Source organism: Chelonia mydas, chromosome 14 (genome assembly GCF_015237465.2).
Source record: "Chelonia mydas isolate rCheMyd1 chromosome 14, rCheMyd1.pri.v2, whole genome shotgun sequence".
Classification (NCBI taxonomy): Eukaryota; Metazoa; Chordata; order Testudines; family Cheloniidae; genus Chelonia; species Chelonia mydas.
The window spans coordinates 28518006-28545765 of record NC_051254.2 but is presented as its reverse complement, the minus strand read 5'-3'; the positions used below and the strand labels follow the sequence as shown (position 1 = coordinate 28545765).

General features: G+C 47.4%; 2 protein-coding genes across 4 annotated transcripts in view; both read right to left on the bottom strand.

The window, feature by feature from the left end:
• The window catches only part of LOC102940697 (zinc finger protein 271), a 342407-nt gene that overhangs the window by 205724 nt on the left and 108923 nt on the right, over positions 1-27760 (bottom strand). The window lies entirely within an intron of this gene.
• On the bottom strand, positions 768-27179 carry LOC102940035 (zinc finger protein 883). Of its 3 annotated transcripts, XM_043528720.1 has the most exons (5): positions 26924-27179; positions 25586-25758; positions 14566-14766; positions 6825-6938; positions 768-6504 (listed from the first exon to the last, which is right to left on the bottom strand). In XM_043528720.1, exons 1-5 carry the CDS (start codon positions 27115-27117, stop codon positions 5156-5158), a joined length of 2031 nt encoding a protein of 676 aa, XP_043384655.1. In that variant the 5' UTR covers positions 27118-27179; the 3' UTR covers positions 768-5155. The 3 variants fall into 3 exon arrangements, with proteins under 3 accessions (XP_043384655.1, XP_027686435.2, XP_043384656.1); XM_027830634.3 differs by lacking the exon at positions 14566-14766 and having other exon boundaries at positions 6825-6941; positions 26924-27177; XM_043528721.1 differs by lacking the exon at positions 14566-14766 and having other exon boundaries at positions 26924-27174.

The window sequence follows — 27760 nt, the reverse complement described above, 5'->3', positions numbered from 1 at the left end:
GCCTTTTGCTATCTTAATCACCCTGCCTCTGTTTATAAACAAAGGCCCTGCCCCAAAGGCTGTGCTGCTCCCAGCTTCGGAATTCATTCCATATCCCACTGGAGCTGCTGCAGAGCTCTATCTGGGGCTAGGGAGAATAGACCTCCCCTATGAAACTCGGCTGGGGCCCTCCTCCACACCCTCCCACCCCCCCCCAAAAATTGGACCCCTGCATACAGTACAGATGGTTTCAGGGTCCAGTAAAAAGCTGAGAGAGAAACCAGAGGGGGAGGAGGGCAGGGGAAGACAGAGGAAAGAAAGTAGCATAAAAGGGAGGGGAAGACAGAGCAGGATATCACAAGTATCAGGTTGGGGCCCTCACTGGTGCAGTGATATTCAAGGGTCCTCACTGGAGTATCAAAGACTGATAAAACCAAAGCAATTCTTCTGTCACCACCGCAGTGATGGTAAAAAGCTTTAAATTTGTCCTTCCCCAAAGTCTCTTTTTAAGGGCCCCAAAAGGGAGTGATGAGGACACTATTTTGTCCACCATTTAGGCCTAATTTCCAGCAAACCAATTTTGGTTCACTGATTTCTGGTTCCTCACTTAGAATCATTGGAGGTGCAATGTCCTGTGTTGCCTGATCTATAGATTATATATTAATTGTATTGATTACTTAAGAAATTCCCAGTTAACACACTGAGGTTTCGTAGGTTCTAGTCCTGAGATCAAACCCAGTATTATTAAAATTATTTAGTTGCAACTCACCACTTAGGAAAAGCCTTTGGAATTTTCAATAGTTTTATTAATAGAGTTAGCAAAGTTACAAACACTCCAGCCAATCAAGGTAGATAGGGATAATACAGAATGCACATAGTCATATCATTCCTTTTAGAACAACCCCAAAGATCTGTCATTATTTTTCTCAGCATCATCCAATCAATCATCATAATCATTTTCCTTGTCACCATCATCAGTGGTCATCATCCTGGCATCTTCCAAGACCTACATCTCTCAAAGCACAAAGACCAGGATACAATTTTTAATAATGCCTAATGCATATTCAGTAAGGATTTTAGCCCATTTTCCTTATCTGTATTTCTTCACCTTACTAATGTAGAGGTGGCCTTCTCCCATAGGAAACTAATCCTGTTACCTAAAGTTCATTAGCATACACATCCATTAGTTACCATAACATTCTCGTGGTCAGACATTTGCTTATGTTCCTAACTTAAAATATCCCAGACTTGTATAAACCAGTATTTTGTGTTTCCTGTCAGCAGTTTGGGCATTACAGCAATCTGTCTTGTGCTATATTATGTTTGAGGGTTACTCCTGATTAACTACTTTTGCTAAAGCTTTTGGGGCATCCTTACAGCCCTCAGAGTAAGGGTCAGTTTATTGACTCTCGACGCTAGGCCTAGCAGCCCTGAGAGCAAGGGCAACCCTATTGAGTCTGGCCATTGGGCCTTATGGCCCTGAGAATGAGGGCAAGTCTACAGACTCTGACCATTAGGTGTCATGGCCCGGACTCAAGAGCTGTCCTGAGGACTTATTCATGGGATGGGGTGCACTCACCACACACTGGATGGGGTACCCCCCACCCAATCACAGGCTCCATGCATTATTGCCTTAACTTATACCTATGCCTTACCTACAGAATACACCTACCCCTGCACTCAAGGGAGCTTGTGGACAAAGGAAAGGAGATGCAGGAAAGGATCCTGGACATCATGCAGAAGCAACCACCTCTGCTGGAAAACACTGTGGAGCTATGTTCACATCCAGCACCTCAACCAAGCCATCCTGCAGCCTGTGGAGAACACAGGACACTGGGAGTCCCCTTTTCCTCCCACAAATTCTACCCTCCAAGAAAAGGAGAACAGTTTCCACCTACACATTTTTGTGAGCTCATCAGCACAGCCATGTGTGCGCTCAGGAGTCTGGGCATGTTTCTCCACAGGTCCATTGGTCTGAAGTTTCCACTGCATTATGTTAACTCAACAGAGGTTTCATCACATTCAATTCAGCTTAAAAAAAATTGCTGCAGTACATTTCCCCTTCCCCCACATAACATTAATTATTAATCTTTACACAAACACACTACATTCATTTCTTCTTACAGAACATTCATTTTCTACAACTACAGTCTGACATTTTTGGAGCACAACACATCTGACTCCATGTCCTGGACCACTTGGGGCACTTGACACAGGTCCCCTCTCTGGCTGTTCAGAACAGGGAAATTCTCTCCCCCTCTGCTTCCCAGCCATCAGTGAGGATCTCCCCCTGGCTTTCACAGATGTTCAGCAAAACTCAGCAATCACCTATGACAAGAGGCAGATACTGCTCAGTGGCCTCCAGCCTTGTTAGGAGGTTCCTCCTCCTTCCCTTCAGTCTACCAGACGCCTATTCACTGCAGCTAATCAGACTGTGGTTAAACAGCTCCTTTAACCTGTCCAAGTGCCCAGGGCAATGATTTATAAACCAGGGATTCAGATGCTTCCCCAGAATGAAAGGAGCGTGAGGCAAAAAAGGGTTGGTTGCCAGGTAATATTCAAAGTAAAATTACTAAAATAATGAAACAATTATCAAAACTGATAATTAGGAGAAACAATAAATAGATGGAATTGTTAATTAATTGCTCCTCAGCGGGCTGGTTCAGGAAAAGCAAAGAAAACATGGAATTATTGATCATCGTTATTAATGCATTCAGGAAGTAACCACATAAAAATTTACCCAGGCTTCTTTTTCCTGTGCATAAGGGATGTCCCAAAATAAACAATTCAACTTGATAACTTTTAACCTAAAAATAAATTTGGATGAAACTAGATAGGTTGATATGGCAATACAATTGAAAGGAGTGTCAACTTCATAAAAGCTAGCAAAGCTATTATTACATCTTTTATTTTTTATTAAAGGTAATACCATACATCTATGGGTGACACTGTATTGTTCAAATATAGAAAAAGAACTATCACAAAGTACCCTGCTTTTGTTATTTAAAATGGGCAAAGGTAAAATAGGAACTAATGAAGTTCCCACCCCAAGACTGGAATGAAGCTAGTCTGGAGTGTAAAATAGGAACACGTGAGACAACTCTGTAGTTAAAAACACAAACAACATAGTTAAAATTATTTTAGAAGTAAGAGTATTCTAAAGTTTAGAAGCCACACAAGTAAAGATTAAAGTATGAATCTGAAGTTAGAAGATAACTTTGGTCACACACACACTGTAATATCCCAAGGGAGACAGATCTGAGGAGATTTCTTTCACCGGCAGGTAATTCTCACTCACACGTGCAAAGGCAGCCCAGCTGGAGGGCATGAGTGTAAGGGTTTGTTTACATTGGCACTTGGTCAGCAAAACTTCTGTTGTTCAGGGGTGTTAGAAAAACACCCCCCTCCCCCCCCCCCCCCGAATGACAAAAGTTTTACTGACAAAAAGCACCGGTGTGAACAGCGCTTTGTCGGCAGGAACACTCTCCTGCCGACAAACAGCAGCTACGCTGCATGCCTCTTAGCGGCCTGGCAGTAGCAGCACAGCCGTGTCGCTAAAAGCCTCATAGTGTAGCCATAACCCAAGATACAGGCAAGAGCAGAACAGTGATTGACAAAGTTGCTAGATCTCAGTAGCACTTAAAGTTAGGAATTGAGTTGAAACAAGACAACAAAAGAAAATTAACCATCAAGCAATGGATTTCCACAAAGCTGGGATAACACAATAAGCACAGCGGAGATTTAGTTATGTCCTTGCCAAACCAAAGCTTTGAAGGGTAGCTCTTTTAGGCAGTAAGGCAGATAATTAATAAGACAATTAAAGTCAGCTCAGCACTACATAGACAAGGTGTGAAAAGTAACTGGCGGTTACAGGTGCAAGCAGGCAGTTTAAATCAGCACCACATCAGTTTCAGTTAAAAAGTTGTCACATTCAAATGCTAGAACTTCGTCCGGTGATGTTCTTAGGAGGATTTTCCTCACTGTTTTGGGTGGACTCAGGCAGCTTCTGAACACACTTACTGGACCAGGCCCCACCGCATCTACCTTCCCTGGTTTGTCAATCACAAACAGAGATAGGTTCCTATGCCCCTGGGAGGGGTGAGGTTTAGCACACATCCCTCTGGTCATCATCTTCCATTGGCTAGCTTAGGCAGTGCCCTACGTAGCATGCTGGCTTTTGTGAATCTCATTCTACGGCACCTCTCATTTATTGTAGAGTGGGAGCTGGTGCTCCTAACTCAGGCTTTGTTGATCCTGGTGTTGTTCCTGTGATTTGCTAGGTGCCAAAAAATTTAGTTTCTGCAATACTGAGTGTCACAGCGCCTAAGTCCCTCGGTGGATACCAACCTAAAATACTATCAAGAGTTAATGCAAAGTCACAGCATATAAGATAGGGATGATTCTAGGTATATAAGACCAAATTTCAATAGATAACCTGAATGGAAGCATCTGGAAAATTATAATAAAAAGCATCACAACGTGGAAGTCTCATCTCAGATTCTCGTTCTCCACAGCTTTGCTCCAGGAAGGTGATTTCATTTTCTGCTTTATAACTACACCATGTCCTCATTACATGGCCACTCCTGCCAGGCCTGGCCTGACCCTCTGAGATTTGTGGGAACTGGCAAAGGTGTTATTCACTTGGCCCTTCCCCAGCCAGGACAATTCTTGGTTTTGTGATCTCTGGATTCTCTTATGTGTCATGAGGTCTGAGCTGTGCCGAAAGCCTTTCCCACAGTCAGGGCATTTATAAGGTGACTCTGCAATGGAGGTTCTCTGATGTGATTGAAAGTGTGAGATATGACTGAAGCCGTTCCCAGTCAATACACTCGTAGGGTCTTTCTCCACTGTGGATTCTCTTATGTTTAATAAGGACTGAGCTCACAGTGAAGCTTTTTCCATATTCTGGGCATTAAAAGGGTTTCTCCCCTGTGTGGAGTCTCTGGTGAGCAACAAGGACTGACCTCTGACAAAAGTTTTTCCTGCAGTCAGGGCAGTTATAGGGTGGATTCTCTCCAGTGTGGATTCTCTGATGCGATAGGAAGCCTGAGATCCAACTGAAGCTTTTCCCACACTCAGCACATTTGTAGGGTTTTTCTCTCGTGTGGATTCTCTGATGTTCAATAAGGACTAAGCTGTGATGGAAGCTTTTCCCGCAATCGGGGCAGTTATAGGGTCACTCTCCTGTGTGGGTTCTCTGATGTGATAGAAGCTGTGAATTCTGACTGAAGCTTTTCCCACAGTCAGTACACTCATAGGGACTGTCTCCACTGTGGATTCTCCTATGTTTAGTAAGGGTTGAGCTCACAGTGAAGCTTTTTCCACATTCTGGGCATTGAAAGGGTTTCTCCCCTGTGTGGACTCTCTGGTGAGTAACAAGGACTGACCTCTGACGGAAGCTTTTCCCGCAGTCAGAGCAGTTATAGGGTTTCTCTCCTGTGTGGATTCTCTGATGTGATAGGAGGCGTGAGATCCGACTGAAGCTTTTCCCACACTCATTGCACTTGTAGGGTTTCTCTCCTGTGTGGATACTCTGATGCTGAGTAAGAGTCGAGTTGTGACTGAAGCTTTTCCCACAGTCAGGGCAGTTATAGGGTTTCTCTCCTGTGTGAATTCTCTGATGTGTTAGGAAATGTGAGACGTGACTGAAGCTTTTCCCACACTCTTTGCATTTGTAGGGTTTCTCTCCCGTGTGGATTCTCTGATGTTGAATAAGGGTTGAGCTTTCACTGAAGCTTTTCCCACAGTCGGGGCAGTTATAGGGTTTCTCTCCTGTGTGGGTTCTCTGATGTGACAGAAGGTGAGAGAACCGACTGAAGCTTTTCCCGCACTCATTGCATTTGTAGGGTTTCTCTCCCGTGTGGATTCTCTGATGTTCAATAAGGACTGATCTATGACGGAAGCTTTTCCCGCAATCGGGGCAGTTATAGGGTCTCTCTCCTGTGTGGGTTCTCTGATGTGATAGAAGCTGTGAATTCTCACTGAAGCTTTTCTCACATATGAGGCATTCATAGGGTCGCTCTCCCGTGTGGATTCTCTGATGTTTAACAAGGTGGAACCTCTGACGAAAGCTTTTCCCACACTTTAGACACTCATAGGGTCTCTCTCCCGTGTGGACTGTATGATGTTTACTAAGGGCTGAGGTTTGTCTGAAGCTTTTCCCACAGTCGAGACACTTGTAGGGTCTTTCCCCTGTGTGGATTCTCTGGTGTCTAATAAGGGCTGATCTGTATTGGAAGCTTCTCCTACAGTCACCACACGTGTAGGATCTCTCTCCAGTGGGGATTCTCTGTTGAACAGTTTCTTTGATTTTCCTGATTCCTCTAGATTTACCCTGTCTCTCCTCTGAGTGGTTTCCTTGCTCTGTCTCTAGCCTGCTCTGACCCTCATGGGCTTCTTCCTCCTCATGACTCTGGGAAACATCCCCTTCGGCTCTTTCCAGTACTGTCCCCTGTGGTTCCACTCGCTCAGGACCTTCCTGCTCAGGATTCTCCTCCTCAGTCTCACTCACCGTCCCATCACCTGCTGGGACGGAGAGAGAATCCAGACAGGAGTCAGTCCCTGGGCCAGGGGGAGGGTGGGGGGGATGGGAACCTCAGAAAGGGAAACAGAAAAGGAGGGAACAAACCAAAGTAACTGTTGAGGAGATAAAAAAAATCAGGGGCTGAATCCTACCTACTCTCCCTCCAAGAAGAGAGAGGAGGGGACCCATCCTTCCTCCACATCCTCTGAATATAGATGAAGGCAGGGCTAAAGGGTCAGACACACTTGATAAAAATTCATGATTGATGTTTGCCAGGAGGATAGAAAATTTGGTTTCTGAATCAGTTTTGCACAATCCTCACCTGTGTGGGTGTTTCTTGGGATCTCTCTTTCCTTGTATCCATGGAGACCAGGAAGCCACAGCTCCTCTCCTTGCTCTAGCCAGGAGATGACGTCAGGTTTGAAAATCAGAAATCCTGCTTGTGGGGCAAAGAAACTTGTTCATTAAGGTCAGTTCTGTTACTCCTTCCAGATCCAGAATCTAAGCAGGAAAGTGCAGAGAGGCTCCCTGCTATCCTTTCCCCTCCCCTCCAGGGTCTGGGCTATAAACCATACAAGATCTGATCTGGAGCAAGGGTTCACCACCTCTGCCTAGGAAACTGCCCTAACTTATTCCCCTGGGGAGCCTAGTAGAGTTGCTACCCTCTCTACCTATCTGAGATACAACCTCTCTCCCATCACTGACAACTACTCTCCTGCCACACCTACCCCTCCCCAATACAAGACAGAATACGAAGATGTTGGTGCACCAACTCGCCAACCTCATGAGAAGGGCTAATATTCTGGGGTGTATTAACAGGAGCGTTGTATGTAAGACAGAGGACATAATTGTCCTGCTCTACTCAGCACTGAGGAGGGCTCAGTATGAGTACCGTGTCCAATTCTGAGCACCACACTCTAGGAAAGATGTGGACAAACTGGAGAGAGTCCGGAGGACAGCAACAAAAATGATAAAAGATTTAGAAAATCTGAGTTATAAGGAAAGGTTAAAAAACATGTACATGTTTAGTCTTGAGAAAAAAAGACTGACAGTCTTCAAATATATTAAGGGCTGATAAAAAGAGGATGGTGATGAATTGAGGTAAAACAAGAAGTAATAGATTTAACTTGCAGCAAGGGAGATTTAGGTCAGATATTAGGGAAAAAACTTTCTAACTAGAAGGGTAGTTTAGCTCTGGAATAGGCTTCCAAGGGAGGTTGTGCAATCTCCATTCCTGGAGGCTTTTAAAAAATGGTTGGATAAACATGTCAGGGATAATCTAGGTTTACTTGGTCCTGACTCACTTCTTGAGGTCCCTTTCAGCCCTAAATTTCTATGATTCTATATTCGTTAGACTGGGAGCTCTTTCATCTGAAGACTGCGCTTTACTAGGTGTCCCCATGCAGCACCTTGCATAATGGGGCAGTGGTCCCTGACTAGTCCAATCCCCTGTGCTGAGGCAGGATCAAATAAACCTACTCCATCTCTAACAGGTGTTTGTCCACCCTGTTCTTAAAAACGTTCAGTGACAGGGATTCTAGAACCTGTTCTCAGTGGTAGCAGATAACAGAACAAGGAGTAATGGTCTCAAGTTGCAGTGGGGGAGATTTAGGTTGGATATTAGGAAAAACTTTTTCACTAGGAGGGTGGTGAAGCACTGGAATGGGTTACCTAGGGAGGTGGTGGAATCTCCTTCCTCAGAGGTTTTAAGGTCAGGCTTGACAAAGCCCTGGCTGGGATGATTTAGTTGGGGATTGGTCCTGCTTTGAGTGGGGGATTGGACTAGATGACCTCCTGAGGTCCCTTCTAACCCTGATATTCTATGAACCTGCCTTGATAACTGTTCTAGTGCTTAAATATCCTTACAGTTAGAGAGTTTTTCCTAATATCCAACCTAAATCTTGTTTGCTGCACATTAAGCTGATTACTTCTTCTGCTATCTTCAGTGCACACAGAGAACAACCGATCTCCATCCTTTTTACAACACCCTGTAACATGTTTGAAGACTGTTATAAGGTCTCCCTTCAGTCCTTTTTTCTCACAACTAACATCCCCACTTATTGAAACCTTTTCTCATAGCTCACGTTTTCTAAATCTTTTATCACTTTTGTCACTCTCCTCCGCAAACTCTGTCCTATTTGTCCACATCTTTCTTAAAGTGTGGTGTTTAAACCTGGACACAGTATGCCATCTGAGGCCACAGCAGTGCCAAGTAGACAAAAGATAACTACCTCCTGTGTCTTACACACATCATCTCTGTTTAGACACACCAGAATTATATTAACCTGTTTCACAAGTAGGCAGGAGCAGCGCACGGAGCCACATGCTTTCCCCCCCTGCCCCCCGCGGGGGCCGCAGGATTGTGCTGGCTGCTTCCGCGAGCGGCGTGGGGCCGGAGCAGGCAGGGACCCTACCACCAACCGGGAGATGCCCGAGGTAAGTGCCACCTGGCAGAAGCCCGCACCCCAACCCCCAGCCCCCTCCCAGAACCAGCACCCCATATCCCCTCCTGCACCTGAACCCCCTCCCACACCCCAACCCCCTGCCCCAGCCCTAACCCCCCCATCTGGAGCCGGCACCCCATAACCCCTCCCACACCCCAATACTCTGCCCCAGCCTGGAGCTCCATCCTGTACCCAAACTCCCTCCCACAGCTTGCATCCTTCAACCCCTCCTGCATCCCACCCCCTGCCTCAAGCTCAGCCCAGAGTCCCCTCCCACCCTCAGAAACCCTCGGCCTCAGCCCAGAGCCCCCTCCCAAACCCCAAACCCCTGCCCCAGACCAGTGAAAGTGAGTGAGGGTGGGGAAGAGTGAGCGACGGAGGGAGGGGAGGATGGAGTGAGTGTGGCGGGGCTTTGGAGAAGGGGCAGGGCCTCGGGGAAGGTGTGGGGTAGATCCTGTGTCGCACTTAAATTCAAAAAGTGATCTTGTGTGTAAAAAGGTTGGAGACCACTGAGCTAGACTATATTCCCTAGATTGCATATGATATCATGTGGAATTGTGTCTAATCTTTACTGAAATCAGGCTAAATCGTGTCTAGTGCTACTTCCCTATGCACTAAGAGAGTAACCTTGTCAAAGAAATAAATTAGTTTGTTTTAGCTTGATTTGTACTGGACAGATCTAGGCTAGCTCCTCCTTATAACCCTGCTTCCTCCAGTATCTATCCAGGTATCAAAGTTCAGCTGCCTTGTCAATAATTCTGTGGGTCCTCTTTGTTCCCCTTTTAAAAATAGGAAGTCAGTTTCACTTTCTCCAGTCCACTGGGACCTAACCTGTTCTCCATGAGTTCTCAAAAATAATTGCTAATGTTTTCTGAGATTGCCTCAGCTAGTTCCTTAAGTGTCCTAGGGTAAATATGGTCAGGCCCTGCCAACTTGAATACCTCTAACTTTACTAAACATTCTTCAGCTTATTCTTTCCCTATTCTAAATTGTGTTTCTTCCTCCTTCTTGTTAATACTAGTAATGTTAAGCATCTGATCATAATTATCTTTACTGAAAACTGAAGCAAAATAGGCATTAAAAAGCTCAGCCTTGTTGATGGTATTCATTGTTAGCTCTCCTTCCCTGCTAACTAGTGGGCCTACACTTTCCTTCATCTTTTTCTTGTTCCTAACGTGGTTATAGAACCTCTTCTTATTTCCTTTCATGTCCGTTGCTATGTGCAACTAATTTTGTGCCACAGCCTCTCTCATTTTTTCCTCAATGTGCTTCTCCTGTTCTTTCATAATCATCCTTAGTGATTTATCCATTTTTCCACTTTTTGTTGGATTGCTTTTTGATTTTCAGGTCAGTAAAAAAAGCTGCAGATTCAGCCATATTGGCCTCTTACTATTCTTCCTATCTTTCATGTGCATTGGGGGTCTTCCTTGTTGTGCCTTAAATATTCTCTCTCAGATACTGCCAGCTCTTCTTAACTCCTTCTTCCCCTTAGATATTCTTCCTCTGGGACCACACCTACTACTTCTCTAAGTTTGTTAAAGTCTGCTTTTCTGAAGTCACATGCCCCCCAGATTTGCTGCTTGGCTTGGACTGAGCATGCTCACATGGACTAAGCATGCTCAGTAATATTTGCTGAAGCTGCTGCCCTCACTCTGCCCTGCTCGCTATCAGCAGTCTCTGCACTCCTGCCTTTACTTAGATGCAGAAATTTAGATGCTCTAGCCAAACAAATCCCACCCATAATCTCCCAGGTGGTCAGTTGAGCACACCACTTAAACTCAGTGCTTGAATCCTATTTACATTAAGTTAAAGGTGTTCTTATGTTCTTGGTGAATAGGGATGGTTTGTTTAAATGGGGCTTGAGTCCCCAGACAAGGCTAACCGGTTTCCCAACTATCATATAGACTTGCAAACAGATTCATAGATGTTGAAGCTAGAAGTGAGTATTATGATCAAGTTTGATCTCCTGTATAAAATATAGACGACAGCAGGGGTTCTCACAACAATTTTTTGGTGACCTCAGGGTGCAGCCACCAACTCTTGCTGGTGGCCGCACTGACACTTTTTCCTAAACTACCTAATTAACTTTAAAAAAAACAAATAAATATGCACATATATAAATCCAAATAATTGTATTTTATGTATGTAGCGTTTTTTTTGCAGACTCTCTAATAAAAAATAATGCTGTGAAAAGTGATATTTTTATGTTTGTTAATATCACTTTTCATAGCACATTACTCGCTAGAGGAGAAGCTGTGAAAAGTGATATTAACAAATATACAAGTATAGCCTCCCAGCTAGCTAGTTAAGTCTGCTGTGAAAAGTGATACTTGCATGTTTGTTAATTTCATTTTTTTCAGGAAAAATTAAGCCCTAGATGAGGGTGTGGGGGGAAGGAAGCAGGGGCCAGGGGCAATGCAGGGATGGATGAGAGGCTGGGGGAGACTGCGGGGGCCAGGTGCAATGGGGAAGGGTGTTGAGCCACACCTCTGAATGGCTGGATCTGGGGGTCAGCGCCCAAAGCCTCATGACCAGAGCCATGGCCAGAGTTGGAGCCTGGAGGTTGCGCGGCTGGATCCAAGTCAGCACCTGCTGCTACATGGCCAGAATCGTGGGTCAGCACCCAAAGCACTGTGGCTGGAGCCTGGGGCTGGAGCCAGGAGCTGCACTGCCAGAGCTGGGTGTGGCACCCACCACCACATGGCCGGAGCCAGGGGTCAGCACCCAAAGCCATGCTGCTGGAGGCTGGAGCTGCCACTGGAACGTGCTGCCCAACCACCCCAGGGCTAAAGCCCAAGCTCCACCGCCTTCACTTGCTCCTCCAGTGTTGTGCCCCACCTGTCTGCAGAGGTGGTGCAGGGTGTCACATCCAGGAACAACAGGGAGGGAGGGAGGGATAGGTGCTGCTGCTTTGACCCCCTCCCCTCCATCACCACCCAGGAAACTGTCATGGCTGCATGAAAAGTGGCTGGTGGCCACATTTGAGAAACACTGGACTAGAGAACCTCACCCAGAGATTCCGAATCAAGCCCATATCTTGTTGTTAAGCTAGACTCTATTTCTTAGAGCGAGACATCCCTGGCTTGATTTAAAGACTCCAAGTGATGCACAGTACACCACAACTCTAGGTAATTTCTCCAATACTTCACTCACTCCAACATTTGCACCTTCTGACTGGCCTGAATTTGCTAAGCTCCAGGTTCCAGCCACTGGATTTCATTCTGACTTTGTCTGCTAGATTAAAAAGCCCTCTGCTGTCAGACATTTTCTCCCCATGTAGGTATCTTTGGGCTCTGTTCAATACACCTCTTAACCTTCACCTGGATTGTCAAGGTTCCTTCCCCACTCTGAACTCTAGGGTACAGATGTGGGGACCTGCATGCAAACCTCCTAAGCTTACTTTTACCAGCTTAGGTTAAAACTTCCCCAAGCTACAAACTATTTTACCTTTTGCCCTTGGACTTTCGCTGCCACCACCAAACGTCTAACTGGTATATTATTAGGAAAGAGTCCGTTTGGAAACGTCTTTCCCCGCCAAAATCCTCCCAAAAGTTACCCCCCCCCCCTTTCTGGGGAAGGTTTAATAAAAATCCTCACTAATTTGCATAGGTGACCACAGACCCAAACCCTTGGATCTTAAGAACAATGAAAAAGCATTCAGTTTTCTTACAAGAAGACTTTTAATAGAAATCAAAATCTTGGAGACCTAAACTCTACCGAATAAGGTTTTTGTTATTTCCCGTGGCGGTATGAAGCCACCGTAGCGCAGCATTGTCGGTTTGCAGGTGGAAACGCCATCCCCAAACATATGGGCGTAGCTTTTCCAGAGCGTAGACAATGGCGTAACATTCTTTTTCACTGACTGACCAGTTGCTTTCCCTCTCAGACAGCTTCTTGCTGAGAAACACTATAGGGTGGAATTCTTGGTCCGGTCCTTCCTGCATTAAAACTTCTCCCACACCACGCTCGGATGCATCTGTGGTTACTAGGAACGGTTTGTCAAAGTCTGGGGCCCTTAGTACAGGGTCAGACATGAGTGTCGCTTTAAGCTGGTTAAAGGCCTTCTGACACTCTTCGGTCCACTGACCTTTTTGGTTAGGTCTGTCAGTGGGGCGGCGATTTGGCTGTATTGCGGTACAAATCGTCTGTAATAACCGGCCAAGCCTAAGAAGGATTGAACCTGTTTCTTTGATTTTGGGACAGGCCACTTTTGGATAGCATCCACTTTGGCCTGTAGGGGGTTAATAGTTCCTTGACTCACCTGGTGTCCAAGGTAAGTCACTCTGTTTAGGCCTATTTGACACTTCTTAGCCTTAACAGTTAGTCCTGCCTCCCTTATGCGCTCGAAGACATTTTTTTAGATGTTCCAGGTGTTCTGCCCAGGAATCCAAAAATATGGCCACATCATCAAGGTAGGTGACTTCATATTCTCCTAATCCCGCTAGGAGACCATCTACAAGTCTTTGGAAGGTGGCGGGTGCATTCTGCAGCCTGAAAGGGAGTACATTAAATTCGTACAGCCCGACATGTATAGTGAAGGCTGAGCTTTCCTTGGCGGATTCATCTAGCGGTACCTGCCAGTACCCCTTGGTTAAGTCCAAGGTAGAGATGAACTGGGCCCATCCCAGTTTCTCTAATAGTTCATCTGTGCGTGGCATTGGATAGTTGTTGGGGCGAGTTACAGCATTTAGCTTATGGTAGTCCATGCAAAAACGTATCTCCCCATCTGGTTTGGGAACTAGAACCACTGGAGATGCCCATGCACTGCCAGAGGGGTGGATTACACCCATCTGTAACACATCCTGGATCTCCCGTTCTATAGCAGTTTTAGCTTGAGGAGACACCCGGTAAGGTTGGTGTCACGGAGTCCCTGGGCGATACTCTGGAACTGCTCCCCATGAAGCCAGTCAGGACTCTGGGGCAGTCGCCTTTCTGTGAGCAGCCTGTCTGCAGACACACAGCTCACCCGGCTTCCACCTTCCTGGGTCTGACCTTGGAGCATTCAGCATCCTCTGCCCCTCCGTGCGCTTCCCACAGCGAGTCCGCTCAGGCGGGGCTCCTGGGGAAGCCAGAGGGTCCTGTACCCCAACTTCGCAGACAGACGTGACTCTCAGCCAGCCAGTAAAACAGAGGTTTATTAAACGACAGGAACATGGTCTAAAACAGAGCTTGTAGGTGCAGAGAACAGGACCCCTCAACTGGGTCCATTTTGGGGGGCAGTGAGCCAGACAACCACGTCTGCCCTTCACTCCATGTCCCAGCCAGCCCCAAACTGAAACTCCCTCCAGCCCCTCCTCCCCTGGGCTTTGTTCCTTTCCCGGGCCAGGAGGTCACCTGATTCCTTTGTTCTCCAACCTTTTAGCTCTCACCTTGCAGGAGGGAAGGGCCCAGGCCATCAGTTGCCAGGAAACAGGGTGTCGGCCATTCTCTGTGTCCAGACCCCTGCACACACGTGCCCTCTAGGGCTCTGCAATGATCATACACCCTTACCCCACCCCCTAGATACTTAAGAACTGCATAGGGGAAACTGAGGCACCCCCACATTATTCAGAGGAAACATTAAGAACAGTCCCACTTCGTCACACCGGTAAGGTTGGACTTTAACTGGGTGAGCATTACCTGTGTCAATGGAGTGGTATGCCCGTTCAGCCAGTTCTGGGGTGGCTGAGAACGTTGGCACGTAGCTAGTGCACAGCTCCTGGATCTGCTGTCGCTGCATACGCCCAAGAGTCATGGAGAGGTTCACCTCTTCCACGCCACCAGCACTTTTCCCTTCGTAGTAGACACCTTCAGGCCACTCAGCGTCATCTCCTCCCTGGCCTATAAACTGACAAACCTTTAATTCTCTGGAATAAAAGGGCTTTAGAGAATTAATATGGTTTACCGTAGGCTTTCGGTTGGAGGTGGGGAATGCTATGAGATAATTAACAGCTCCCAGGTGCTCCTGGACCGTGTTAAAGAAGTTAAAGAAGTATGAGCTGGATGAATGGACTATGAGGTGGATAGAAAGCTGGCTAGATTGTCGAGCTCAACGGGTACTGATCAATGGCTCGATGTCTAGTTGGCAGCCGGTATCAAGTGGAGTGCCCCAGGGGTCGGTCCTGGGGCCGGTTTTGTTCAATATCTTCATAAATGATCTGGAGGATGGTGTGGATTACACCCTCAGCAAGTTTGCAGACGACACTAAATTGGGAGGAGTGGTAGATACGCTGGAGGGTAGGGATAGGATACAGAGGGATCTAGACAAATTGGAGGATTGGGCCAAAAGAAATCTGATGAGGTTCAACAAGGACAAGTGCCGAGTCCTGCACTTAGGACAGAAGAATCCAATGCACCGCTACAGACTAGGGACCGAATGGCTAGGCAGCAGTTCTGCACAAAAGGACCTAGGGGTTACAGTGGACGGCAAGTTGGATATGAGTCAACAGTGTGCCCTTGTTGCCAAGAAGGCCAATGGCATTTTGGGATGTATAAGTAGGGGCATTGCCAGCAGATCGAGGGACATGATCGTTCCCCTCTATTCGACATTGGTGAGGCCTCATCTGGAGTACTGTGTCCAGTTTTGGGCCCCACATTACAAGAAGGATGTGGAAAAATTGGAAAGAGTCCAGCGGAGGGCAACAAAAATGATTAGGGGACTGGAACACATGACTTACGAGGAGAGGCTGAGGGAACTGGGGATGTTTAGTCTTCAGAAGAGAAGAATGAGGGGGGATTTGATAGCTGCTTTCAACTACCTGAAAGGGGGTTCCAAAGAGGATGGCTCTAGACTGTTCTCAGTGGTAGCAGATGACAGAACAAGGAGTAATGGTCTCAAGTTGCAGTGGGGGAGATTTAGGTTGGATATTAGAAAAACTTTTTCACTATGAGGGTGGTGAAACACTGGAATGCGTTACCTAGGGAGGTGGTGGAATCTCCTTCCCTAGAAGGTCAGGCTTGACAAAGCCCTGGCAGGGATGATTTAGTCAGGGATGGGTCCTGCTTTGAGCAGGGGGTTGGACTAGATGACCTCTTGAGGTCCCTTCCAACCCTGATATTCTATGATTCTATGAATGGCCCTTCCCACGAGGCTTCCATTTTATGGGCCTGGAGTGTCTTTAAGACCATGACCTGGTCCCCTACTTCGAAGGAACGCTCTCTGGCATGTTTATCATACCAGGCTTTTTGCTCTTTTTGAGTATCCTGTAGGTTTTCTTTAGCAAGGGCTAGAGAGGTTCGGAGGGTGTTTTCTAGGTTGGTTACAAAGTCCAGAATGTTAGTTCCTGGAGAAGGTGTAAATCCCTCCCATTGCTGCTTCACCAATTGTAACGGCCCCTTAACCTTGCGGCCATATACAAGTTCAAATGGTGAAAACCCTAAACTGGGATGTGGTACAGCTCTGTAGGCAAAGAGCAACTGCTGCAACACTAGGTCCCAATCATTGGAGTGCTCATTTACGAGTTTATGTATCATGGCCCCCAAAGATCCATTAAACTTCTCCACCATGCCATTTGTTTGATGGTGGTAAGGAGTGGCAACCAAGTGATTTACCCCATGAGCTTCCCAAAGGCTTTCCATAGTTCCTGCCAGGAAATTAGTCCCCGCATCTGTGAGGATGTCGGAGGGCCAACCTACCCTGGCAAAAACGTCTGCTAGTCCCTGGCACACGCTTTTAGCCCTGGTGTTGCTTAGAGCTACTGCTTCCGGCCATCGGGTGGCAAAATCCATGAAAGTCAGTATGTACTGCTTTCCTCTGGGTGTCTTTTTCGGAAAAGGACCCAGAATATCCACAGCTACTCGCTGAAATGGAACTTCAATGATGGGAAGTGGCTGGAGGGGGGCTTTGACCTGGTCTTGGGATTTTCCCACTTTTTGGCATACCTCACAAGACCGGACATAGGTAGAAACATCCTTGCCCATTCCCTCCCAGTGGAATGACCTCCCCAAACGGCCTTTGGTCCTGTTCACCCCAGCATGGCCACTAGGATGATCGTGGGCTAAGCTCAAGAGCTTGACCCGGTACTTAGTTGGAACTACCAACTGTCTCTGAGGATGCCAATCTTCCTGGTGTCCACCAGAAAGAGTTTCCTTGTATAAAAGTCCTCTTTCTGCAACAAACCTGGATCAATTAGAAGAGCTGAGAGGTGGTAGGTTGTTCCGTGCCGCTGTCCAAGCTCTCTGGAGGCTTTCCTCTACTTCCTGTTTGGTCTGGAACTGTTCCCTTGATGCTGGAGACATCAGTTCCTCATTGGATTGTGGACCCAGGCTTGGTCCCTCTGGAAGCGATGTAGGGGGTGGGGCTGTTTCCGTTGACTGTGAACCGCTCTCTGCTGGTGCACTATGTTGGGGTTCAGGCTCCAGCTGAGCCTCTTGTTTAGGGTTATCAGCTGCTGCCAGTTCAGGTTTGGTGGGGCCCTCTGGTGTTGGGGTTGCAAGTACTGGATTCAGTACTGGCAATGGGTCTGGTGCTAGTTGTTCCGCTGGTTCCAGTTCTGGCTCTGTCTGGGTCTCTGGGACTGGATCCACTACTGCTGTTGCAGACATTAGCCTGGTGTCCGGGTCCATCATCTCTGACCGAGTCCTGGTAGAAGTTTCCGGAACAGAGCTAGGCCTCACGGTTTGTTTAGCCTGGCTGCTGGTGACCATTCCCACCCTCTTGGCTCGCTTCACATGATTGGCCAAGTCTTCCCCCAACAGCATGGGGATGGGATAATCATCACAGACTGCAAAAGTCCATGTTCCTGACCAGCCCTTGTACTGGACAGGCAACTTGGCTGTAGGCAAATTGAAAGGGTTTGACTTGAAGGGTTGAATGGTCACTTGGATCTCTGGGTTGATTAAATTGGGGTCCACTAAGGAAGCATGGATAGCCGACACTTGTGCTCCGGTGTCCCTCCACGCAGTGACCTTCTTCCCGCCCACACTCACAGTTTCCCTCCGCTCCGAGGGTATCTGGGAGGTATCTGGGCCTGAGGACCTCTGGTGTGATTCCGGTGCAATGAACTGTAATCTGTTGGGGTTCTTGGGGCAGTTGGCCTTTACATGCCCTGGCTCATTACATTTAAAACATCGTCCAGCTGACGGGTCACTGGGGCGAGGTGGGTTGCTGGAGAACGGGGTGGCGGGACGACAAGGTGGCTGGAGGGTTCCTTCGGGGGTAGGTGGGGCCTGGGGTGGCCCCCGGTAGTAGGGTGTGGTCTGAGGTTGTCCCTTCTGGTATCCACTCCAACTGTGACCAGTTTTTTTCTTCTCTGCCACCTCCACCCATTTGGCTCCAATCTCCCCCGCCTCGATTACAGTTTTGGGCTTCCCATCTAGGATGTATCTTTCTATTTCCTCAGGAACACCCTCTAAGAACTGCTCCATTTGCATTAGGAAGGACAAATCTTCTGGAGATTTAACACTTGCTCCCGATATCCAGGCATCCCAACGTTTCACAATGTGGTAGGCATGTCGAGTAAATGATACGTCTGGTTTCCACCTTAGGCCTCTGAACCGCCGACGGGAATGCTCGGGTGTTAGCCCCATTCTGACTCTCGCCTTGGTTTTAAACAGTTCATACTGGTTCATGTGTTCCTTAGGCATTTCAGCCGCCACCTCAGCTAAGGGTCCACTGAACTGCGGCCTGAGCTCTACCATGTATTGGTCTGTAGAGATGCTGTACCCAAGGCAGGCCCTTTCAAAGTTTTCTAAGAAGGCCTCGGTATCATCGCCTGCCTTGTAGGTGGGGAACTTTCTCGGATGGGAAGGGGTACCTGGAGAAGGATTGCTAGGGTTTATTGGTATATTCTGCTGAGCCTTTGCCTTCTCTATCTCCAGTGCATGCTTCTTCTCTTTTTCCTTCTCCTCCTCCACATGCTTCCTCTCTTTTTCCTTCTCCTCCATTTCTTTGGCCCTTGCCTCCATTCCCATCCGCATGAGTTCTATCTGTCTTTCATGTTCCTTTTGTTTTTCCTCAGCCTCTAATCTGGCTAATTCCAGCTTTTGTTGAACCGTGGAGTCTGTCATCCTAACCGCTCTGTTTTTAACTAACTTTACATCCGAGAGTTAGAAAGAAAACAAAACAAACAAACAAAAAACTTGGCTTGTAAAATTTTGCTGTGCTGTCCGGATACCTATGTTCTCTGATAGTGATTGTCAGCCTATAGAGAAATCCTTAAAAAAACCCCTAACACCTTTGTCTCCAGGCAAATAGGCAGAAAACCCCTCTAGTTGCTCTTAGGTAAAAAAAACAAAACAAAAACTTCTTCAGGTCTGTCAAGACGGGTCAATTTCCCTGCAGGAGGTTAACTACCCTGCCTTTAGGTAGAGAAAACTGCAGCTCACAAAAGACAAAAAATTCCTTTTTGTCTCTGCTCTGGCCCCAAAGCAGAGAAAAAAAAAACTAACTGCTTTCAGTTTAAAACCTGCTCTCCAGCAGTCCAAAGGAAAAAAAATTATTTCCTTTTCAAATCTGTGCTTCTGGTTCAAAAAATCTCAACTTGATCTCAAAATGATTTCAAGTTAATCCCACCACTCTGCCACCATGTCAAGGTTCCTTCCCCACTCTGAACGCTAGGGTACAGATGTGGGGACCTGCATGAAAACCTCCTAAGCTTACTTTTACCAGCTTAGGTTAAAACTTCCCCAAGGTACAAACTATTTTACCTTTTGCCCTTGGATTTTATCCCTGCCATCACCAAACGTCTAACCGGTATATTATTAAAAAAGAGTCTGTTTGGAAATGTCTTTCCCCCCCAAAATCCTCCCAAAAGTTACCCCCCCCCTTTCTGGGGAAGGTTTAATAAAAATCCTCACCAATTTGTATTGGTGACCACAGACCAAAACCCTTGGATCTTAAGAACAATGAAAAAGCAATCAGACTCTTAAAAGAAGAATTTTAATAGAAGAAAAAGTAGAAAGAATCACCTCTGTAAAATCAGGATGGTAAATACCTTACAGGGTAATTAGATTCAAAACATAGAGAATCCCTCTAGGCAAAACCTTAAGTTACAAAAAGACAGAAAAACAGGAATATCCGTTCCATTCAGCACAGCTTATTTTCTCAGCCATTTAAAGAAATCAGAATCTAACACATATCTAGCTAGATTACCTACTAAGTTCTAAGACTCCATTCCTGTTCTGTCCCTGGCAAAAGCATCACACACACAGATAAAGAGAGGCTTTGTTTCTCCCTCCCCCCAGCTTTTGAAAGTATCTTGTCCCTTCATTGGTCATTTTGGTCAGGTGCCAGCAAGGTTATCCTAGCTTCTTAACCCTTTACAGGTGAAAGGGTTTTTCCTCTGGCCAGGAGGGATTTTAAAAGTGTTTACCCTTCCCTTTATATTTATGACATGGATAAACTAAATAGGCAGAGCTCCTTTAGTCGCTCACTCTAAGGCAGATTTTCCAGACCTCGAATCATTCTTGTGGCACTTTTGTAAGCCCCTTTCCAATTTGTCAACATTCTTCTTGAAGTGTGGACACCAGAACTGGATACACTGTCCACTAATAGTTTCCTAATGCCTGAAACAGAAGTAAAGCCAGGTTGGCTGGCTCATCGGGGATAAAGGCTAAAGGCCAGGCTTCTTTCACTCAGGCTGGTAAACCATCCACTTTGAAGTGAGGGTGAAGGCTATGTCACTCGAGTGCTAACAGTCCTTCAAATCCTTCCCACGTCTCCCTGTGCTCATAAGGACAGAGAGTCCTCCCCCGATTCAGTGAAAAAGAATCATAGGGCATCCCAGCTCCCTGCCGTGCTAAGAACCATGGGATGAGCCCCCAGAAATTATAGAGACATACACAAGTTGAGTGCAGCACCAGTGAGGACACTGTAACTTGCACAGGGCTTGCAGGGTGGCTGCTCACAGCCCAGCTAGGCTAATTCCAGTGCTTAGACCCAGTGTCGATCTAGGGTAACCAGATGTCCTGATTTTATATGGACAGTCCCGATTTTTGGGTCTTTTTCTTACATAGGCTCCTATTACACCCCACCCCTGTCCCAATTTTTCACATTTGCTGTCTGGTCACTCTATGTCGATCACCCCAAGTTAAATCTGCACTGAAGACATATCCTGAGTTTCTCTCAGGCAATGTCTATTCCCACACACAGTTAGTCACCTCCTGGACTGGACACAGGCATCAGAAACACCAGACCCCCCACCCCCCTCATCCCTGTCAGGCTGCTCCCTACTTCAGGCACAAACCAGAACTGTCCCTTTAGGAAGGATGGCTGAGCTTCACTTCACTTCAGTTACCCCGTGAACCACAGACCCAGAGAGGCAGAGGAGATGCTCTATTCCCATCTGGGCTCAAACGCAGACACACCGTCCTGCTAATCTATGAAGCAGCAGTTACCATCATGCTCCATCCCCAGAAACTCATGAAAACTCTACCCAAGCAAGAGGCCAAGGAGCACAAAGATGTATTAGCTACAGCAGGGTGGAGAAAGCTGGTGCTGGGTTACAGATGAGCAAAAAGAGACTTCAGAACAAAGAATTTTTGTACCCCTTACACCACTGCTGCTGCTGCTGGAGGAGGACGAGATTATTAGTGACAGAAGCACAGTGAAACTCAGATTGAAATCACGGTCCACTGTGTTATCAGTGTACTTATGTGCCTCTCATACCATAGTAACTGAGCACCTCACAGTATTTAAAGTAATTCTCCTCAGACCTCTGTGACACAGGGATGGGCTATAATAAATATTGTACAGATAGGCAACTGTGGCAGACAGTTCAAGTGACATACACAAGCCACACAGAAAGTCTGTGGCAGTCAGAGCAAGAAATTAAACCCAGGTCTTTGGAGTTTGCTGTCAGAGCCCTAACCACTGGCCCATCCTCGCTCTCAAAATAGGCACCAGACATCCACGTAGTGAGAGACAGGCCCTACCCAAAACAGCTGTCAATCTAAAAAGACAAAACAGACAGGGAGTGGATTTTTTTCTCCATTTCACAGAGGGCAAAAGAAGGACTAGAAAAATAAAGCTGGGACTTCTAAAGGGTCCCAGACACCGAAGGAAAAAGATTGGATATCTAATTCTCTAGGGCCCCTTTGAAAACCGCAGACTGTGATTTACAAGAGGTCAGTCAGGGAGGCTGTGGAAGAGCCTGGAATTGAATCCAGGCCCCTGAGTCACAGAGCAGAGCCTGGAACACAAGAGCCCTCCTCGCTTTTTTCTACTAAAGTGACCTACCCCACACAATACTTCCAGACCATAAATTATGTCATTAACCCGCACTGAGCCCCAGAACCCAGCCCCTCTCACTACCAGGAACCATCACTTCACAGAGAACAACCACAGCCAGGAAGAGACACCAGGAACAACACCCTTCTTCCAGGAGTTTGGCACATTGGCACAAGAGGGAGCCCTTAGTGAAGGCACTAACAACAGCCAGACCCAGACCCATGACACTGGACCAGGGGTTCTCAACAAATTTTTGGTAGCCTCAGAGTGTGACCACCCACTCTTGCTGGTGGCCGCACTCACAATTTTTCCTAAAATGCTTAATTAACTTTAGGAAAAACAAACAAATATGCACACGCACATGTCCAAATCATTGTAATTTATTTATATAAGAGGTTTTTTTTTGCAGACAATAATAAAAATATACAGTTCACTATTCTTTACTGGACCAAAACAGAACAGAAACATAAATAAGGTGCTTTTCATGTTCTTGTCTTTTTTGTTGTTGTTTCTTTTGGTTGCTTTTTTAAAAGACTTATTAGCTAGTAAGTCTGCTGCTGTGAAAAATGATAATTGTATGTTAACATCACTTTTCACGGCCTCCCAGCTAACTACTAACTCTGCTGTGAAAAGTGATATTAAAAAACAAATAGAAATATCCCTTTTCACAGCAGATTTACTCAGCCCTGGCAAGCCCAGGGACAAATTAAGTCCTGGATGGGGAAGTGGGTAGGGAGATGCCAGGGGCAGCGGGGTGGGGGGTGAGTCCAGGGGATGGCACCTGAAGCCCCAGGACTTAAGTCTGACCCCAGCACCTATGGGAAGGTGGGGAACTCACTGGCTGCCTGCTCCTCCAGCGTTTGTGTCTCCAGAGAGGTAACCGGGGCCGGGGGGAGTGGCAGCACTGCTTTGCTTCACCCTCCCAATCACCACCATAAGAACATAAGAATGACCATACTGGGTCAGACCAAAGGTCCGTCCAGCCCAGTATCCTGTCTACCAACAGTGGCCAAGGCCAGATGCCCCAGACGGAGTGAACCTACCAGATAATGATCAAGTGATCTCTCTCCTGCCATCCATCTCCACCCTCTGACAAACAGAGGCTAGGGACACCATTCCTTACCCATCCTGGCTAACGGCCATTAATGGACTTAACCTCCATGAATTTATCCAGTTCTCTTTTAAACCCTGCTATAGTCCTAGCCTTCACAACCTCCTCAGGCAAGGAGTTCCACAGGTTGACTGTGCGCTGTGTGAAGAAGAACTTCCTTTTGTTTTAAACCTGTTGCCCATTAATTTCATTTGGTGGCTGCTAGTTCTTATATTATGGGAACAAGTAACTAACTTTTCCTTATTCACTTTCTCCACACCACTCATGATTTTATATACCTCTATCATATCCCCCCTTAGTGTCCTCTTCCAAGCAGAAAAGTCCTAGCCTCTTTAATCTCTCCTCATATGGGACCCGTTCCAAACCCCTAATCATTTTAGTTGCCCTTTTCTGAACCTTTTCTAATGCCAGTATATCTTTTTTGAGATGAGGAGACCACATCTGTACGCAGTATTCAAGATGTGGGCGTACCATGGACTTATATAAGGGCAACAAGATATTCTCCACCTTATTCTCTACCCCTTTTTAATGATTCCTAACATCCTGTGTGCCTTTTTGACTGCCGCTGCACACTGCGTGGACGTCTTCAGAGAACTATCCATAATGACTCCAAGATCTCTTTCCTTATTAGTTGTAGCTAAATTAGCCCCATCATATTGTATGTATAGTTGGGGTTATTTTTTCCAGTGTGCATTACTTTACATTTATCCACATTAAATTTAATTTCCCATTTTGTTGCCCAATCACTTAGTTTTGTGAGATCTTTTTGAGGTTCTTCACAGTCTGCTTTGGTCTTAACTATCTTGAGCAGTTCAGTATCACCTGCAAACTTTGCCGCCTCACTGTTTACCCCTTTCTCCAGATCATTTATGAATAAGTTGAATAGGATTGGTCCTACAACTGACCCTTGGGGCACACCACCAGTTACCCCTCTCCACTCTGAAAATTTACCGTTTATTCCTACCTTTTGTTCCCTGTCTTTTAACCAGTTCTCAATCCATGAAAGGATCTTCCCTCTTAGCCCATGACAACATAATTTACGTAAGAGCCTTTGGTGAGGGACCTTGTCAAAGGCTTTCTGGAAATCTAAGTACACTATGTCCACTGGATCCCCCTTGTCCACATGTTTGTTGACCCCTTCAAACAACTCTAATAGATTAGTAAGACATGATTTCCCTTTACAGAAACCATGTTGACTTTTGTGCAACAATTTATGTTCTTCTACATGTCTGACAATTTTATTCTTTACTATTGTTTCAATTAATTTGCCCGGTACTGACATTAGACTTACTGGTCTGTAATTGCCGGGATCACCTCTAGAGCCCTTTTAAAATATTGGCATTACATTAGCTATCTTCCAGTCATTGGGTACAGTAGCTGATTTAAAGGACAGATTACAAACCATAGTTAATAGTTCCGTAATTTCACATTTGAGTACTTTCAGAACTCTTGGGTGAATGCCATTTGGGCCCGGTGACTTGTTACAGTTAAGTTTATCAATTAATTCCAAAACTTCCTCTAGTGACACTTCAATCTGTGACAATTCCTCAAATTTGTCACCTACAAAAGACAGCTCAAGTTTGGGAATCTCCCTAACATCCTCAGCCGTGAAGACTGAAGCAAAGAATTCATTTAGTTTTTCCGCAATGACTTTGTCATCTTTAAGTGCTCCTTTTGTATCTCAATCGTCCAGGGGCCTCACTGGTTGTTTAGCAGGCGTCCTGCTTCTGATGTACTTAAAAAACATTTCATTATTACCAAGAGGCTATGGCTGCACTAGAAACACTATATATGCAGTTGTAGTGTGTCTAGTGAAGACACTCTATGCCGACGGGAGAGCGCTTTCCCAGTGGCATAATTACTCCACCTCCAACAGAGGCAGAAGCTATGCTGGCGTAAGGGCATCTCCCACCGACATAGCACCGGTGTGGATAGCACTTAGGCCAGCGTAACTTGCGTTGCTCAGGGGCTGTCTTTTTCACACACCCTGAGTGATGTAAGTTATATTGACTTAAGCGATAGCGTAGATCTGCCGTAAGTGTATTTGAAAATCTGGCCACCGGGGACTGAGGCAGTCCTAAGGGGAGATGGCAGAGGGCTCAGAGACCCCAGAAGTTGGAATTTGCTTTGGGAAGGGGGAGTAGAGAGTGAATTTGTCTCACTTGAAAACCTTGGTTATGGGAAGAGTAGCACCATCATTATGTCCCTGAATCTTCTGTTCTGTGGGAGGGGATGTGGAAGGCACAGTCTCTCACACACAAGAGCTGGGGACTGATCCTCCTGATATCTGGGGGACCAATGAAGAATCCTGCACAGAAACCAGCCCCGGTGCTTTAGAGACAGCTGCAGCTTCTACTTCCCAAGGGGCTATGCATCCTTACCCAGCAAGGTCACAGTCTCATAATTCTCCTGCATGACGTCCCTGTAGAGGGCTCTCTGACCCGGGTCCAGCAGAGCCCATTCCTCCTCAGAGAAATACACAGCCACTTCCTCGAAGGTCACCAGCTCCGCTGCAGTCATTTCCCTTCCCTGTCTCTGGAGGGCATGGGACAACCTGGAGCAAAACGTCGGTGTTATTCTGCAGCCTGTCAGCATGAGGAGGGTGATGGGGAAGGTTTCAGTTCCCCCCAGTCCTTTCCCTGCTAACAGATATTCCAGACTCCGCCATTCTGGGAAAATACTTGAGCCAAGATATTTAAAAAAAACCCTGAAGTTAGATCCCAAATCCCTGTCCAGTTCTCTGGGATTCAAATTGCTGAGCCAGCAAACTGTAGCTTATGAAAGTGATGTGTGCTTATGTTCAAGAGAAAGGTGCTAAAATGTAATTAGAACAGAGGTTTGAGGACCTAAATTTAGGCTTGACAACAATGAGACCTGGTAAATTGTGGGCGAAATGAAGTGAGACAGCTCAGAAGCTGGTTCTTCATCCAACTTTCAGAAATAAATTCACGTCAGAGAGAGACTGTCCACTGTAAAGATCAACATAGGAACTGCCAGAGTGGGTAGAAGCGAGGTTCATCTAGTAACTGAACATGTTATAAGCATCTGAAAAAGGTCCTTTAGACTAAAGTTGTGCACCCAACAGCGTTACTGTGTGCTCCAGCTGTCATGAAAGAGCAGAATCCAAGGAGCCGCTTTGAGGGATCCCCCTGACACTGTCCCCAGGCCCAGGGGAGCACATTCCCCCAGCAGCGCGGGGACTAGGCACAGGCAGGAACTGGCTTTTCTTCTTCCTGCTCCTCCCCTTCTCCCCAGGAAAGTCAATCTGCCCCGGGGTACTGCAGGGAATGGGGCTGGGCAGGGCTGAGAGCCGGGAACCTCCCTCCCCACTGACTGCTCCTGCTGCCCCTGCCAGTCTGTTCCCCATCTCCCTCCTGCCCCCTCCCCTCCCCTCAGGCTGGGAGACTCGGTCCCTGGTCCGGGGCGGTCGCTCTCCCGGCGCTGGCTCGGCTCCTGCAGGCGCTCAGGGGGCAGAGCCGGGGGGGGGGCAGTCAGGGAGGGCAACAGCTCCGGGACTCGCAGACCCCCGCAGCCCCGGGAGCAGAGCTGGGGCGAGGAGGGGCCGTTGGTGCAGAGTCACTTTCCTGCCCGGCCCCAGCCCTTTCCCCGGGTCTCTCCCTCACCTGCAGGCTCCGGCTCAGGGGCTGGTTCCAGCCCCCTGAGAAAGTCCCCCCGCTGGGCCCAGAGGGGCGCTAGGGACGGGCTCTCCCCGCACATACCCCGCGGGGCAGCAGCTGATAAGTCCGGTTCCGGGATCGCAATAGATGGCGGCAGCGGCAGCTTCAGCTTCTGACCCAGGAAGTTCAACCCGGAGCCCGCAGGGCAAAGCGACGGAGCAGCCGCCTCCCTCCCTTAGCTGTAGCCAGAGCCGGCAGCGACTGCAGCTAACGAGCCCCCCTGCTGTAGCGACCATGCCGACACAGGAGCGGCTGAGCCAGCTGCCCCACAGGGTGCGGGAACTAGAGCCCCACCGCTGTACACGTGGCTCCGGCAGCCCTGCGCCGCCCTCGCTCCCGTCTGATTCTGCTGCCTGCTCACTGCAGGCCAGGGATCAAAACGGCGCAAAGGGGTCAAATCCGGGCGGGGGATGGATGGGCAGGGTCTGAGAAGGGGGTGGAAATTGGCTAGCCCTGGGGGTCAAGCAGCTAGAGGCCGGTTTAGGATAGGGGCTGAAGGGCAACATTGGGGGAGGAGCCAGGGTTAAATCCAGGAGCAGGGCCAGATTAATCTTTTGTGGGCCCAGCGCCAAACATATTTGTGGGCCCCTATGGAGGCAATAGAGCATGGCAAGGGGAAGTCAGTCCCTGGAGTGAGCGGCTGGCCAGGGGCAATGGGGCATGGCATGGCAGAGGCAGCCCTGCTCCGCCCAGTGTGAGGACACTGTTCACAAACCGGCAGTTGACCCGGCCCTGTGCTGCCAGCATGCCCCCTGAACCATGGGGGTGGGCCCATGCTGTGCCACACAACCCCAAACGCTCCCCGACTCCCTATGCCCAGAGCCCCCCTCCACATAAATGCACAGCGCCCTCCACACCATCACCCCGCCCAGCGCACCC

Bases quoted from the DNA above. Each gene is read 5' to 3' on its own strand.
- LOC102940035 (XM_043528720.1), bottom strand. From the start codon at position 27,117: ATGGTCGCTACAGCAGGGGGGCTCGTTAGCTGCAGTCGCTGCCGGCTC. The intron at 14,767-25,585 runs GTAAGGATGCAT...GTCAGTTTATAG, and splicing joins TGAGACTGTGACCTTGCTGG to GCCAGGGAGGAGATGACGCT. The intron at 6,505-6,824 runs GTGAGGATTGTG...TCTCCGTCCCAG, and splicing joins CCCAAGAAACACCCACACAG to CAGGTGATGGGACGGTGAGT.